This window comes from Ambystoma mexicanum, chromosome 1q (genome assembly GCF_040938575.1).
Source record: "Ambystoma mexicanum isolate Mex_15411 chromosome 1q, UKY_AmexF1_1, whole genome shotgun sequence".
NCBI classification, from domain to species: Eukaryota; Metazoa; Chordata; class Amphibia; order Caudata; family Ambystomatidae; genus Ambystoma; species Ambystoma mexicanum.
Window position 1 is genome coordinate 701877542 of NC_090922.1, and position 15552 is coordinate 701893093.

The 15552-nt window shown below is 41.8% G+C and overlaps 1 protein-coding gene across 1 annotated transcript in view; it reads left to right on the plus strand.

Moving 5' to 3' along the window:
• NTMT2 (N-terminal Xaa-Pro-Lys N-methyltransferase 2) overlaps nucleotides 1–15552 on the plus strand; it is a 253816-nt gene that overhangs the window by 90231 nt on the left and 148033 nt on the right. The window contains exon 2 of the mRNA XM_069641309.1: nucleotides 7429–7604. Coding sequence (XP_069497410.1) covers nucleotides 7429–7604 — 176 coding nt within the window. The remainder of the gene's footprint in view (nucleotides 1–7428; nucleotides 7605–15552) is intronic.

Genomic DNA, 15552 nt, shown 5'->3' on the forward strand with positions numbered 1-15552 from the left:
CATACCCTGGGGCTGGACTAGTGCAGGAGGATCACCTGGGTGAGAGGTCTTCGGGGAGTGGGGTTGAGGCAACCGATGGTGACACGCAGTATTCCCCCTTTCCCGTACCCATGCCCCATCCTATTTTATAGGGTTATGCAATGTCCCAACTCCCACCCTCTTTCTACACAAACACTGGGCCAGGGAAGAGGGTGACTGAGAGTAAAGAGCCTAACCCTTACATATCTCATTGGACATGTACCGCTAATTGGGTCAGGCAAAGTCAAGCAATTGACTTTAGTCACATACATTTGATACCCATTAGCTCTCCCCACATGGATAAAAGGCGGAACATAGAGACACACTCTGAGCAAGGTGGAACACAAGCAGGAGCAGAACTTACGGGGCAAATGCGAACCCACTGGACCACAAAGCCCGATCGAGGGATGAGAAAAAAGGGTAGGGAAACCCAGGAGATACTTGCAAGAGGTTGTTACCTCCAAGGAGCTGTGAAAAGATACCCAGAGAAGGCCAAATTCCAGACAAGAAAACTGCATTGTGTTTCAAGGACACCAGTGACCCTCATGGGTGAACGACAGAATATGGGAGGCGAGGCCAAGCCTGTGGTATTAACCTTGACTCGTAAATTGAAGCCGCAAAGACAAGAAAGGAATGCAACAGCCGGTGATTTAGCGAACAACATAAAAGCTTGGTGTGTGTTAAGGAAAGATTGAAGTTGCAACAGTGTATCTCACAATTGAAGGCGGTGAACGTGCCGATGAGACGCGAATGAAGGCAGACCTGTAAATTACTGATTACTGTGTAGCCAGTGGTACAAAATAGCAGAGTGGTCTGGCGACAGGAAATAGTCCAGTCGAAAGCCTTTACAAAATATGTGACATCTTGTTATAAGGCAGCAAAGTGAACGAACTCTGAAATGAGCAATGGTCAAGATTAACCCTGGCGAAAGCGGAAGTTTAAAAATGATGACCTTAAAAGAAAGATTTCTATGAACATTTGTGCTTATGGTACGAAACTACCAAGACCAGGAGACACTGGGGCAAATAAAACAAGAGTGTGGGCTTAAGAGAATGTTGAAGATCTGCGGAGATCTATGGTAAAAGCCTTGAACATTCGAAAGTCTTCGTATTTAATGAAAAGTCTGAGCCTGACTGAGGGAGACCGGAAGTGTGATAAGTTAGGGGAAGGACACCCCTAACGAATGTGAATGAAGCTTGGGGAAGGGAACCTCTGCAAGTGCTGTGATTGAGAGGTCTGAGCCCAGCTGAGGGAGATTTACATTGAATCGGGTACTTTTTGGTTGAAAGGTCCAAGCCTGACCGACGGAGACCTGCATGAACTTTTGTTAAACTGTGAAAGAACTTTTGAAAGCTGGAATAAGTGACTTTAACGTGGAAGGCCAACTGGGCCTTGATCCACATTTTGAACTGCCTTTGTTTTGAGAAGCTGAACCAGAGTGTGTCATTCTGTTTACGGGGGCCGCCTTACTCTGTGCTGTCCAACGTAGGGAGGAGAGCTGATTCAGCCATCTTGATCCTTTACATTTTAACACTGACTTTCCTTTGCATAAAAATTCCCCTTTACAATCCTTTGTATAAGAGATAGGGCAGGCATTAGGTTTTGTTAGTATAGGCCATTTTGATTTGACAAAGACTGACTACAACTGTGTTTTCTTTATTATTTGATGGTAGAGAATACTCCCATCATAGCTATAGGGCAAAGCCGGAGTTTTCCCAAACCCTAAAAGTTGAATAAAGGTTTTGAAACTTGTACCTCTTGTGTCAGTGTCATACTTGTGATACCATGCCTCCCTTACAGGAGGAGCAGAGGAGGCACTGATAACTGTCTTGACTGCTGCATGAAGAGCGTTGATGAAAGAAGACCAATTAACGCGACCAGTGAGTTATCAAAGGCGGTTTGAGTTAAAAGCAAAAGCAACGGTAAGTGCAAAGTTGAAGGTTGTGTGCGTGCCGATTAAGGGTGTAATGGAAAGGACCATTGCTGAATTGTAAAAGGAATGGATACAAAGTAACAGAGTGTTCCTGCAAGTCGACATCGCACATTCGAAAGTCTCTGTGAAATGTTCTGACTTGAACAGGAACGAAAGGCAAGAAAGTAACAGCGATCCCGAAAGAAAGTTGGATGAGTGAAAAGCAAAGTATGTGAACTCTGAATATGGTAAGTGGGCAAAGTATATGAACTTTGAAAGAGGCTAAGAGGGCAATGTATATGAACTTTGAAAGAGGCCAAGATGACAAAGCAAATGGGAAAGAAATCCCAAGAAGCCAAGAGGGCAAAGTGAAGTGAAAGAAATGCCAAGTAGTATTGGTGTTGCATAGGAACTTTGAAAGATGCAAAGAGGGCAAAGTAATGAGAATAGGAAACTACACATACAAAGAAGTACTGGTATTTCATATGACCTTTGAAAGAGGCCAAGAAGGGCAAACTAAAGAGAATAAGAAACTACAAGTACCAAGAGGCATTGGTGTTGCAAGATGAGGAATATTGTGTATTGTAGAATTGTTGAAAGAGTGGTCATGCAGAGGTCGATGCAGAGGTCGATGTAAAATACTTGCAGTTTTGAAAGTCTTCGACAGTGAAAGGATGCCTAAGACAAAACATGGGGAAGGGAGCCCCCATGAAGAGAGAAAGACAGGCTTGAGCATGGCAGAGGAAAGCCTGTGCAGACCTGTGTGATAAAGTGAAAGGTAAAAGACAGGCTTGAGCCCGGCAGAGGGAAGCCTGTCCAGAACTGTGAGAAATTGGGAAAGTGAATCTGAAAAGAGAGGCAGGCTCGAGCTCGGTGGTGGGAAGCATGTGTTGAACTGTGGGAAAGTGAAGGTCAAAAGATGAACTGTGTATTTATGATAGTTGTCCGACTATTTATGAAGTCGGACGAAACCTAGAAGCTTGAAGCCCAAGCCTGAACTGTTGACTTGTACCAGTAAGCCAAAGTGCGCAAGACTGATAGAACTGTGCCATCCGCCTATGCTTTTTAGGAAACTCTCTAGACCCCATGCTGCTTAACTTGGGGAAGGGAGTTGTTTATGTAAGCCATTCTGACATTTCTTTTGAGGCACTATTTTCCTTTTGTATTCCCTTAACACATTTGCCATTTTGAGAAGGAGGGGAAGGTTCGTTTTTTTAGTATAGGCCTTTTTATTTTAACTAGACTGACTTGGACTTGTTTGTTATTTGTTTAATTATCGAGACTACTCCCATGCTAGAGTTAGGGCAAGTTAGGAATTCTACCAAACCAACCAAAATTCCAAATAAAGATTTTCGAAACTTGTATCTATTGTGTCTGTGTCTACTATTGATACCATGCCTTCCTTACAATACTTACATACATATATGAATGCATTCAGTGTGACATGGAGCTAAGTCCACCTGTGCAGTGGTCCTTTGCCTCATTCGATGCCTGGCCCACTGTGCATTAACACAGTTGCCTCGGTTTGCAACCAGTGGATTCCCTTTGTGTTCCTTGCTACACGTTTCAGACACCAGGGTATGAATCTTCTGCAGGGTTTAGACCACATATATGAAGGACGTCTCCAGAATCCCGTGTGAGATCCGAAACAACAACCACATCCATGATTGTATCATTTGCATGGTTAGGAGCCCCGGGGAATCTCAACATTTCTTTCTTGAGGGGTTCTATAAACCATGCTTCTCTTTTTGTCATGATGTACACCTCCTTTGTAATGGTAAATGGAGAGTTGACAGCACATAGTAATAGTGTCCTGCAAAAAGGAAGCCAGTGATAGACTGTGATGACCTAGAACTGTAGGGGTTGGGTGATGACCTAGCACTAAAGGGGTTGGGCAATGACCTAGTACTGTAGGGGTTAGGCGACGGCCTAGCACTGTAGGGTTTGGGTGACGACCTAGCACTGTAGGGTCTGGGTGATGGCCTAGCACTGTAGGGTTCGGGTGACGGCCTAGCATTGTAGGGGTTTGGTGACCACCTAGCACTGTAGGGGTTGGGTGCTGGCATAGCACTGTAGGGATTGGGTGATAACGTAGCACTGTAGGGGGTTGGGTGATGACCTAGCACTGTAGGGATTGGATGATGACCTAGCACTGTACGGGTTGAGTGATGACCCAGCACTGTGGCGGTTGGGTGACAACCTAGCACTGTAGGGTTTGGGTGATGACCTAGTACTATAGGGGTTGGGTGATTAGCTAGTACTGTAGGGGTTGGGTGACGACCTAGCACTATAGGGTTGGGGTGATGACTTAGCACTCTACGGATTGGGTGGCAACCTAGCACTGTAAGGGTTGGGTGATGACCTAGTACTGTAGGGGTTGGGTGATGACCCAGCACTGTTGCGGATGGAGTGAAGAATGGCATGCGAGTGTAGAGTGATATCAGATACACAACATTATCATTGTGAGTTCCTAATCCTTTCCTCTGTCTAAAATGGCTTCAAAGTTGGAGTAGTGGGGGATCAGCGATTACTATTAAGCCTGATCAGTGACAAATGTGAAGAAGCAATAAATACAGGGTTCTTCATAATAAAACTGCATTTAATTCCAAGGGTACCTTGCATGGGTAATGAACCCATATGCTAGAAAATGGCTAACATGTTTTAGGCTGAATCTTTTAAGAATTGGGGCCCCATGCCAAAGTGATGAAGAGAAAGTGGTATGGTGCACCTATTGTGTTGTGTGTACGAGGAATCCATGTTTCCCTCGTTTATTTTGGCGAAATGTAACTTAATTAGTCTTTGCACCTTAGCATCTATTTTACAGGCATGTGGGCATACTTAATGTAGGCTGGCATTTAGATTTTCGGAGCTAATGCCCGACGTTATTACTGCATGGGCCCTTCAAGTGCATTTAACTATGACAATTTTTATTTAAAAAAGTGTTTACTTAAATGCTGCTGGATTTTGATCAATATGTTATACTGTAATATATGTTTGGTATAAAAATGGGTAATTTTATAATTTTATTGTATTTTAGCAGTTTAATCATTTTTTAAGCTGCTTTGCTTTTGATTGTGGTTATATTACCATCTGATAATGAACTGCATTGTTAAATTGTGATGTTTTATCTTGACCTACTTGAACGTTTTACGGTATCTTAACTAAAATAGGTTTATGTTGGCTGGACCTGGCAAGTATGTAAGGGGCGAGAGAGCTTCTTCATGTGATTTTTGTGGATTTCTGGCAGGCCTGCTATTGAATTAACTGAGCTTTTTTGTGGAGTATCCCTTTGAAGAGCTGGGGATGAACAATGCATTGGTGAAGGCTACCTCTGTGCTCTGTTCCTAAAATGTGCCTCTGTTCATGTTGGTACCCAGGGCCATCTTTCCCACCCATGCCCCGTGCAGTCAGGAGTTAGCAGTGTTGTGTCTCTGCGCCACTGCCATTTCATATTTATATCAATGGGCTGGTGACCTCACAATGGCCATGCTACCCAGTGAAGGCACATGCCTGCTCTGATTTCGACAGATGACATGGTTCTTGTGAGAAGAACGTGATGGGCTCTAACAGAGCTCGTGCTGGCATTGGTCATTGAACTGCAAGACTTAACTGTGGCCTCAAGCCCAGGGACCGCATCTCTGCAGCAGCTGAAATCTCTCCAATGGCTCCTAGTGGCTGCAAGGATCAAGTTCAAGTCCCTCTGCATAGTCCACAAGGCTTTCTATGGACGGGACCCGCACTACCTACAACGCTCTCTCCCTAGATACTTCCCTTCTAGAGCCCTCCGATCGGCCTCTTCCAACTCTCTGCGGGTGATCCATTTCTCCAAACAGAGATTTGGGGGTAGAACTTTGTCCTCTGCAGGTACCTCCCTCTGGAACAGCCTCCATGTCTCTCTCGTCTTGAGCCAGATATCCTCAAGTTCCAGAAACTCCTCAATACGTTCCTCTTCTCTTCCTCCTTCTCTCTCCATCTCCCCTGCTAACCCCCTCTCTGCTGCTTTCCTCCCCAACTCTGCTCAGTTTTGCTGACTGGTCTCCTGGTGCACCTCCAGAGCTACACAGGTCCCAGGCTCCCCGCCAGTCCTATACTTGCCTCCGGGCCTCTGCACTCTGCCTCTCACTTCTGCACTCGGAGCACATTCCATGTGAGATCCAACCTCTTCTGCATTCAACGCAGGCCCCTGATGGACTGGGTGCACTTGTTCCCCCTCCCTTGCACATCCTGTCTGCGTACTTGCACAACCTTGAATGCACTATGCCTAGCAAGATCGTTTTGTCCTGTCCTCCCTTTGTCTTTGCTCCCTGGCTGGGTTGCGCCTGAAAAACGTGTACATAGGCACATTATTGATGATGACCTATCATCATTCAAAATGAATGTCACCAGGCCTAACACAGTAGTTTGTTCTGTATGTCCTTTTCCCCCTCTGCCCCTCCCTCTCTCCACACCCCTTGTCATGCACTTGTACTATCTGGCACGTCATTAGGCCTAGCACAGCAGTTTACCGATTGTTTGCTCTTCCCTTCTCCCCCTCCTTTCTCTTCTTCCTTCCTGTCATGCACTTCCACTAGCAGAAATGCCTCAGGCCTAGTATACTAGTTAATTTTGTTAGATCATTCGGAAACTTAAAGGCCTTAGAATGACTAGTGTTTTCCCTTGTTCCCCTCCCGACATGAAGCGCTTCACTTGTGTATAAGCGCTTTACAAATAAACAGTTACAATTACAATTACAATTCGATTTCCATGATCAAATTAAAGTTTCCACAAAAGAGCATAGGCTTAAATGCCTAAAACACTTTGGGCCTCAAGAGACGTTTGGTTGCAATGCTGGTGATATTACTGCCAAACCCGTTTATCATTACCACTGCTTGCCCCGCAAATTTACTGCGGGATAATGAGTAGAGGTAATGTGGCGTTTCTTCCCATTTTTAGTGTCTGTGGGACTCTATGGGTATGTTGGAAAATTTACTGTCCATCTGCTGTGGTACATCTACCGATTTTTCGCTTTGATATGGTGCATTTATCGCCAGCATTTTGCCAAAACTATGATTTGTCAGTGCAGTAAAAGTGGCGATAATTCTGTTACTGCCAAAAAATTACAGTATCGAAATTACTCCCACTTTTGACTGCATCATCACATTTGTTGTTAGGCTCTTGATCTTTAGGTTTAGTTGGCTTGTAATTAGGCCCTTGATCTTTAGGTTTAGTTGGATTGCAATGCCTGGTGATGGCTGTAGGAGGTGGGACGCAGTACTTTTCCCACATTTCTACAAGAATGTAAGACTCAGTTTAGACAGATGAAGACCACTGTAAATCTAGACTAGAATGTGACTGACCTTTATTACGAAACCCTATAACCCAGTAACCTCTGTAGCCCCACTGGCTTCAGCATAGATGTACCAGCACATTGCACGCGCATTCATTAATATGCATGTGTTTGCTGTCCTTCTGCACACACAATACCACCAGATAACGAGAACGTATTTATTTCTTTACAGTGAAACTCTATGCCTTAACGAGCCAAATCATTGATGGGGAGATGCAGTTTTACGCAAGATCTAGGAACTTCTACAAGGACGTGCCAGCGACAGAGGAGGGCATGATGGGAGACTTTCTAGAGCTGTCAGAGACTGACATTGAGTCATCTAGGGAATTTCTAAGGAAGTTTGTTGGGGTAAGTCAAAGTTTTACCTATTTAACTTACGAAAGAAAAGGGTATAAGAAGGCAGGGGGCAAAAGAGGACACTGGCATTCAAAAGGAAACAGAAATATGGCTGGATTTACACAAATGTTTTCAATGGGACTTTCCCATGTTAAAACATGTTTGTAAACCAGGCCCATAGACTTCATTCTGCTAAACACAGAAATAGGTTGAACCTGCATCCATCTGCTCCCATTTGCTCAACGTGCATGTTGAATCTTGCTGGGCTAATCATATGTTGCCCTGTTGGTGCTTTGAAACAGAATTTACTTGCTGTATAAGCGCCTAACAAGCGATAAATAAATAAATATTTAACAGTGTTATTTAATCTTTCCATTATGGCTGCATAGAGAAAGCAGTTGCATTGCATTAGAACTGTTTGTTTGAGCAAATCGGTCCATTTTTATTTCTCTTAACTTGTCACAGAAGCATGTGCACTGCATGCCTGCCCACAAAAGGTTTTAGAAACTAGCAAGGGTAGGTGTTACTTCATACTTCCTTTCGACGAGTTGCAACAACATGCATGCGCACTGTGTACATGTTCTATGAGACCTTCCTAAATAAGAGTCCTAAGTTGTCCTAGAGGGCAGCGAAAAACATGAGTAATCCTGATAAGGGTATCCATTCAAGGCTGCTTACCGCTGGGTTACGCGTTCTGAAAATCAACCATCACTTGTCAGAAATTAAATTGGCTTTGACTGCCACATGTTTTGTGTGTCTTGCAACACGTGACAATATGCATCTTTCAGTGACCCACGTATAAGGCAGCCGTCTGATATGATTTGAGCTACTTCATGTAAAGCAAAAGGATTCTACAAATAGTTGTATTGTTTCTCTGTTAATCCCACATTCTTTATGTACTGATTTTCAAATGCCATTCTGAGTCATCTAGAGTGGCTCCCTTAAACAGTTTGAGTTCACCAATATATGGACTATGAAAGTTAGGGCTTTGCTCATCGGCTAATGAATCCTATGCTAATATATATATATATATATATATATATATGTATTACATGGCCCACGGCCCACATGTCCTGGGTGTTAGTCTTAGCAGTGCATGGTGGTGGCACGAGTTATGGTTGCTTAGCTTACCATAACTGTCAAATTTCAGGGTTTTTTCGGTTTTACTTGGAACCATAACGTCTTTTTAACGTTTTTTTCACTGAATTTCATAGGTTTTTTGTAGCACAACTTAACCATAAGGTCCCTTTAACAAAGATTTTTTACTGAACATATATATATATATATATATATTCAAGGAAAAATCTTTAGTTGCAGGGGCATTAAGGTGAGAACTTAAAACAACAAAACCTCTGAAATTCAGCTAAAGCCACCTTAACTTTGTGCCCCGTTGCACAACCTATGACCACAATGATGACACCACAGATCACATTAGTAATTACATGTTGTATGAGAACACTGATGACATTACAAATCACATCACTGATACCATCACTGGTGACAACACTAATTATAGTGTATATAACTGATTACATCAATAATGGAATTAGACATAACATCGTTTAAAATGTAGCTCATGAAAACGTTGATTACCTTAATAACAATTTAGGCCGTGGACTTGGCCGTGACAAAGACTGTGGTCACTGGCCAGCACCAAAGGCCATAGCTAATGGTCGGTTAGTGTTAAAAAATACTGATGTGCATGGTTAAAAGCCCTGTCTACTAGCCCATCACTGTTTTAAAATATACAGTGGGCAACGTTGAAAGCTGTAGTCAGTGGCCATGGCTAAAGGCCCTAGCTAGTGCCCGTTAATATGTTAGAATATACAGTCAGCACAGCCAAAGCCTGTGGCCACTTGTGGGCAAATATACAGCTCCAGAGTGACAGGGATGGAGAGGCTGTGCTAGGCCCCTATTGTGAGAGTGAATCTGGCTAATGTGGAGTTCCATTGAAATAAAAAAGCCAGTACTAAACAGTGATTTTGACATAAGGCCTAGTGAAATTGAAAGGAATTGTGTAAAACTGCAACAGTGCATGTGGAAAGAAAAAGAAACACATTTGAAAAACTGCACATTTGGAAGATAAAAATGAAGAATGATGTCTAACATTTAAGAAATAAAGTCAAGTGACAGATTGTGTTTATCATGAATAAAGAGGCTTAATTTCCATCATATAATATGACAGCCTGTAAAGAGAAAGGGCTATTTAGTTTTTGTAAGAGTGAAAACTGGTTTCCTATGTTATCTGTGTGCATTAGATTAATAATGACTCTACCTCTGTTCTAATATAGTAGAAAAGAAAGATTGTATGTATGAACAGCAGGCCTAGATGTAATGCTAAAATGTTACATGTAAGCACATCTTGTCGATTTGAAAGCTGTATTTTCTGAAGTATGGATGCAACTGGTGTTTTTCCCACTGAACTGAAAGGTCTGTGCCTTTGAAAATTTGACCTCAAGACCTTTGGTTGAGGAGCTCTAGGAGATGAATGTCTGGTTTTAGTTGAAATGCTAAGATATACAGATAAGTAGATCAGAATGATGGGATTTCCAGATAACAAAGCCAGCCGAAATTACCTTTAAGGTCAGGTCTCCCCATTAACTGTGCATTAGCTTCGATCAAAAACATTTGAAGCCCGCAGGGTGGGCATGTTCACATGGGCCAGCCAGATGTCTTGATCAGGTCATAGAAGAGAAATGCAACCTAAGAATTGGTGGGGGCTATGTGGAACTGAGCGAATTGTGGTGCATTGCCATTGACTAACTTTGAATACATTTTCTGGAATAGAAAGTGCATCGGATGTCCCAGTGAGCTCATCCCAGTTTCACATTCAAGGGGATGAAAAGCCTGTTGGGACCATGTAAAAAAACATTTTGTGTGATGAATACAACTCGAGTTATGAAAAAAACTATGATTCTGGCCTTCTCGTAATTCCGAGGGAATAGACAGTTATTGTGATGATAGGTTATGGAAGTAAGGTTGGAATCAGGAAAGGCAGATTTGCAACTATTTCGGCTCAGGAGCAAATAGTGAAAAACAGTAGCTCTGCCCAGGAAGGGCGTGCCGAAATCAAACTAGTATTTTCTGACTCGCCATAAAATATAGAATTCAAAAATATATATGTGCCGGCAAATATCTGAAAAATTGGGGTAGCTGTCATGTTGTTAGATTTTAAGGACACTGAAGAAGTTAAATGCACTTGCCATTTTGGGATGATGAGTCTTTCTCCTCCCTCAACCTCCATCATTCACACCCCCTAACTCTTTGTTCTAATAGCAGGCAGTGGGCGTATTGGGGTGAGGGAGAGAGAGAGAGCTGGCCAATCCGTAGCATGGGAAATATGATAATAATGGAGTGTCACCAGCCCTATAAGAGATCAGTTTTCTATCTGTTCGGGCCTTAGGTAGTCTGCTTCTGGACTTTTGCAAAGAACTAGCAGAGGGACAGGAACAGCTACCCATGCCTTAAATGTTGCAGGGGAGACAGAGACTGGGAAATCTAGAAGCTAGCTCGGCATCCATTTGAGGAGCCTGAGGAAGTCTGGGTGCTGGGGACTACCCTTGACTGATGCCTGTGACCAGATTTGTGCTGTCCTCAGAGGAGCCCTGCTGTTATCCTGGATGCCCCATAATCAAGGCCTCCCATGTAAGTAGATTAATCTGAATGCCAACAAAAGCATTAAAATGCAAACAAAAGGGGGGGGTGTCTGCCAGCCTTAATATTCATCTTGCATAATGGGTAGGAGGATGGAACTGGGTAAACCTTTGGCACATTTTATTAAATCTAATTCAAATTAATTCCACTATAGAAAATTACCCTATACATTTAAATTGAATTGTGTTGGGAACTGCCTGTCTTAATCCTTCCCATTAAATTGTGGGGAGGGGGAAGCTGTGTAGATCCTTAGTGCATTGAACTGCAGTTAAATCAATGAATTCCCATATAGAAAATCATGAGATGAGTGTTGTTAGAGTTCGAAACTAACAAAGTTCATGCCCAGTGTGTTAGAGCCGGGGTAGACAATAAAGTACTTGGGTGACTCTACTTTTCTGAAACCCCTGTCTTCTGTACCGAAGGGGGGTGTGCATAACTCCAAAATAAGTAACCCTAATGCCCTGCTATTTATGTGAATGTAGAGAGTGAAAAACAAAATTTCCCATTTATTTACTTGCATCCCAAAACGATTTTCCAAAAGCCCTGCATTTCATGCAAATTAAAATTAAAATTTTGCTACGGTATTCACACTCCCTGTACCTTGCCTTTAGATCAGAGGGGTTGTATCTAATTGATACCTGGAGGGTTGGGGTTGCGGTGGGAAAGGAGTATTGTGTCAAACTGAGCAATTGCTGTGTGTTTTGTATGTTTCCTTTTGGTTCATTTGCAAGAAATCTGATCTAAATTGTGACTGCCAACTTCAAAATGTTACCTGTGTCATATTGCGACTGAAAGTCCTTTAAACCTTTGTTAGTCAATTGGTGAGTGAAATTTGAATTTGTGATATTGTGTAGTGTCACGGCATTGGTGGTTGATGTTTTGGTTGCTAGTCTTCTTTGTCAAACCTTAAATAGATATGTGTTATTTCTATACACAGGCCTGGGTCCTAGCTCATTGGTGGTACAGAGGGTACTTGTTGGGGTGGTGCAAGACGGGTTGGAGGCGTCACTAATGTTGAATCTGTATAAGCGCTATGGGTGTGCACCTCCTTGCTGGGGGGGGGTAAAGGAACTCCCTGAGTTGAGAGTGACCACCTAATAAATGGTGACATCACTGGCTAGTACTGTGTTGAAGACAATGGCTAGTGGCTGGTCAGTATATGTAATATACAGTGGGCACAGCCAAAGGCCGTTGCTTATTGAATTTTATTATTATAAAATATACAGTGAACATGGCCAAAAGATGCACAAACTGCTCAAGGTCAAAGGCCATGGCCAGTGGCCCATTTATATGTTAGAAAATATAGTGGGCACAGCCAAAGATTGTGGCCACTGGCCAATATTGTGCTAAAGTCCATGGCTACTTCCTGACCAGTGCATATAGTCTACAGTGGACAAAGTTGAAAGCTGTATCCACTGGTAAAGACCAAAATCTATGGTTGGTAGTCTATTAGTGTTTTCAAATATTCGGTGCACATGGGGTGAAGGTTGTGACCACTGTCCATAACTGAAGGCCATTACTAGTACCCATTTATGTGTTAAAAATATATTTGGCCATGCACACTGACCATGGCTGAAGGCCATGCTTACTGCCAGTTACTGTTGTAATGTAATTAGTGATGTGATCTGTGATGCCATCATCGTGGTCAGAGGATGCAGAACAGGGGGCGCAAAGTTAATGTGGCTTTAGCTGAATTTATGAGGTTTTGTTGTGTTATGTTATCACCTTAACGTCCCTGCAACTAAAGTTTATTCCTTGAATTTCAAGGGTTTTGTTATTGCATAGATTTTTAGAATGCTTATAGACCACCAAACAAAGCATTGTAGTCAGTCTTCAAAACATCATGCATTTGCAACTGAATGAAAGCTGAATGAAAGCCAGCATCAAGTTAGACACCATGCTCACTTCATCTATAATCAAGGTATTTAATTTTCTACAAACATTTTCTACTTCTTGTGCTGCATTTAATACACGTTTTTGATACCCTAATTTGTTGTCATGCTCCACTGGTAACATCAACAATCGATGTAAAGTAACAACTCCTACATTGAATGCTGCTAAACCTGTTGGAACAGTTACAATACATGCCAAAGAGCAATCAGTTACATTGTACATCATCATGAATTAAAAATAATTACCTGTTCCTGCTTGTCCACTATCATACAGCAATACAGGTTTATATTGGACACAAGAACATTCATTATTGTCATGCTGTAAACCAAGTAAGAACCTATCTTTAATTTTATAATAAACTTATTTTTGCTCTATATTAAGTTTAATAACTATTTCATCATAATCTGAATCTACAACTTTACTTTGTTGCATTGCACTTTCTACTTCGTCCATGGCAAGCTCAACATAAGTTTGACTAATTGGCTAACCAAGCACATTTTGACTTCCTGCTGCAGAATCTTGACTTCCGTCAGGAGTACCTTGTGCCAATTCAGCTGCCAAAAGTTCTTCTTCACTTAGTTCTTTCTCCAGTAACTCCAAGTACTGCTCAAATTTGGTATATGTAATTAAGCTTTTCTTTATCAAAAAATGATACTTCAAAAGTTATAAAACTTCCAAGCAAATCACTCTCTGCATGCCGTGGGAAGAATAACTGCAAAACACAAAAATAAAATAATTCCTTTTTTTGCAGTTTGGCAGCAAGACAACTTCATATGGTTAATGAGACTTGACTTCTCATCTCTCACTAGACAACCAGTACTACCATGTACTGTAAACCGTCCTCTGTCATTGTTTGCTTCAATATTTCGATACAACTAGCGTTGTGCTGCTTCATCTAAACAAATCTCCTCTAACTCCACAGATCGATTTGAATAATATGTAATTAAGTTAGTTTTCAGAACCTCTGTACTATCAGATACTGTTTCAGCTAACTGCAGAATTTCACTCAAATCCGTCAGTACCCAATTTCTAGTGGTAGCTGGACCAAAACTTAACCAAAGTACATTAATGATACGTCCATAAAGAGGTAAACTAGTTAGCCAATGTGCAGCTTCATCTCTGACTAAAACCTTTATCTGCTGATAAATCTGCCCAGACCTCAGCTTCATTGCTCTTTTTTAGCTTTTGTCATATATGCTGTAACATAACTAGTGACAATTGTTGTACCATCAGCAATATACTGTATATCAATATTTGCTTTCCAAAGCTGAGCGATGCCAGGGTTGTAGTAATTAATGATTTGGCATTGCTTAACTCTTTTTAAAAGATAGGTATTTCTTTGTGAAATACCAGTGACATGAAATTGAATAGATGACATCAAACTATCCACTCAACCAACTGGTGTCACAGGCCTAGGAAAGCCAAATCTGCACTGAGTGTAGAACTTGTCTTTACTTCAGTGTTTTCTCTGACAGTACTTTTCCATCACACAGGCATCACTTTCTTTACCAAACTGAGAAGCATCTTTAATCCCCAACAGCAAATGTATATGTGCAGCCCCACGTACCTGGTACAGTTTCCTCCAAAAGAAATGTTCCACCGTTCCCAGTGGACCATTTTCTTTATTACATATACATTTAAACATGGCTAAAAATCTGTGATGAAAGAACTGCAATACACTTACAGAGTCCATGGAACACAGTTGTCCTGGTGTCATGTGTTCTACGTCTTCTTTCTGTGGATTAGTTTCACAAATCCACTCTGCAAAATCATCGCACCCAAACTCAGCGCAAGTTAAAGTCACAAACCAAATTGGAGGGCCCAGGTTTCTGATTATGCATCTAACCTTGGAGTGTCTCCTGTACCCATATTCCTTGTTTCCACTCATTGTAGCAAGAATATTGGTAAATTTACCCTCTAAAACCTAATTATTTTCTTTGACCTTTTGCAGCATCTCACATGTAGAACCATTCTCAAATCTAGGTCCGGTTTCGACTGTATGAGCAACAGCGTAACATAATGTTGAACATTCACTTTCATACAATAAGTGTCAAATTTATTCCACATTAGTGAGGTATGGGGAAACTTCAGAATACATTTTTGTACAACAATATTCTAAAGAACAAATTGGAACCTTCCAATCATCCAATCTGCCTCCTCTACCAGAGGATAAAGCATAGGGAAACAATGAGCTTCTAAAATCCTTTACTAGATGCTGTTAGGTGCATCTTTCGTTGCTTTTATTTGATACAATTCTAAACTGTTGCCCATGCCTTCACGTGAGTGTAGAGGATGAATAGTTTAATGTTCATACAAACTATTCTCTTCTGTAACGATAGAGGTTCCCAAGCTTCATATCCCATTCCATGGCGGACATCTTTTTTTGTTATTTTTTCAGTTGCGAAATGCTGGA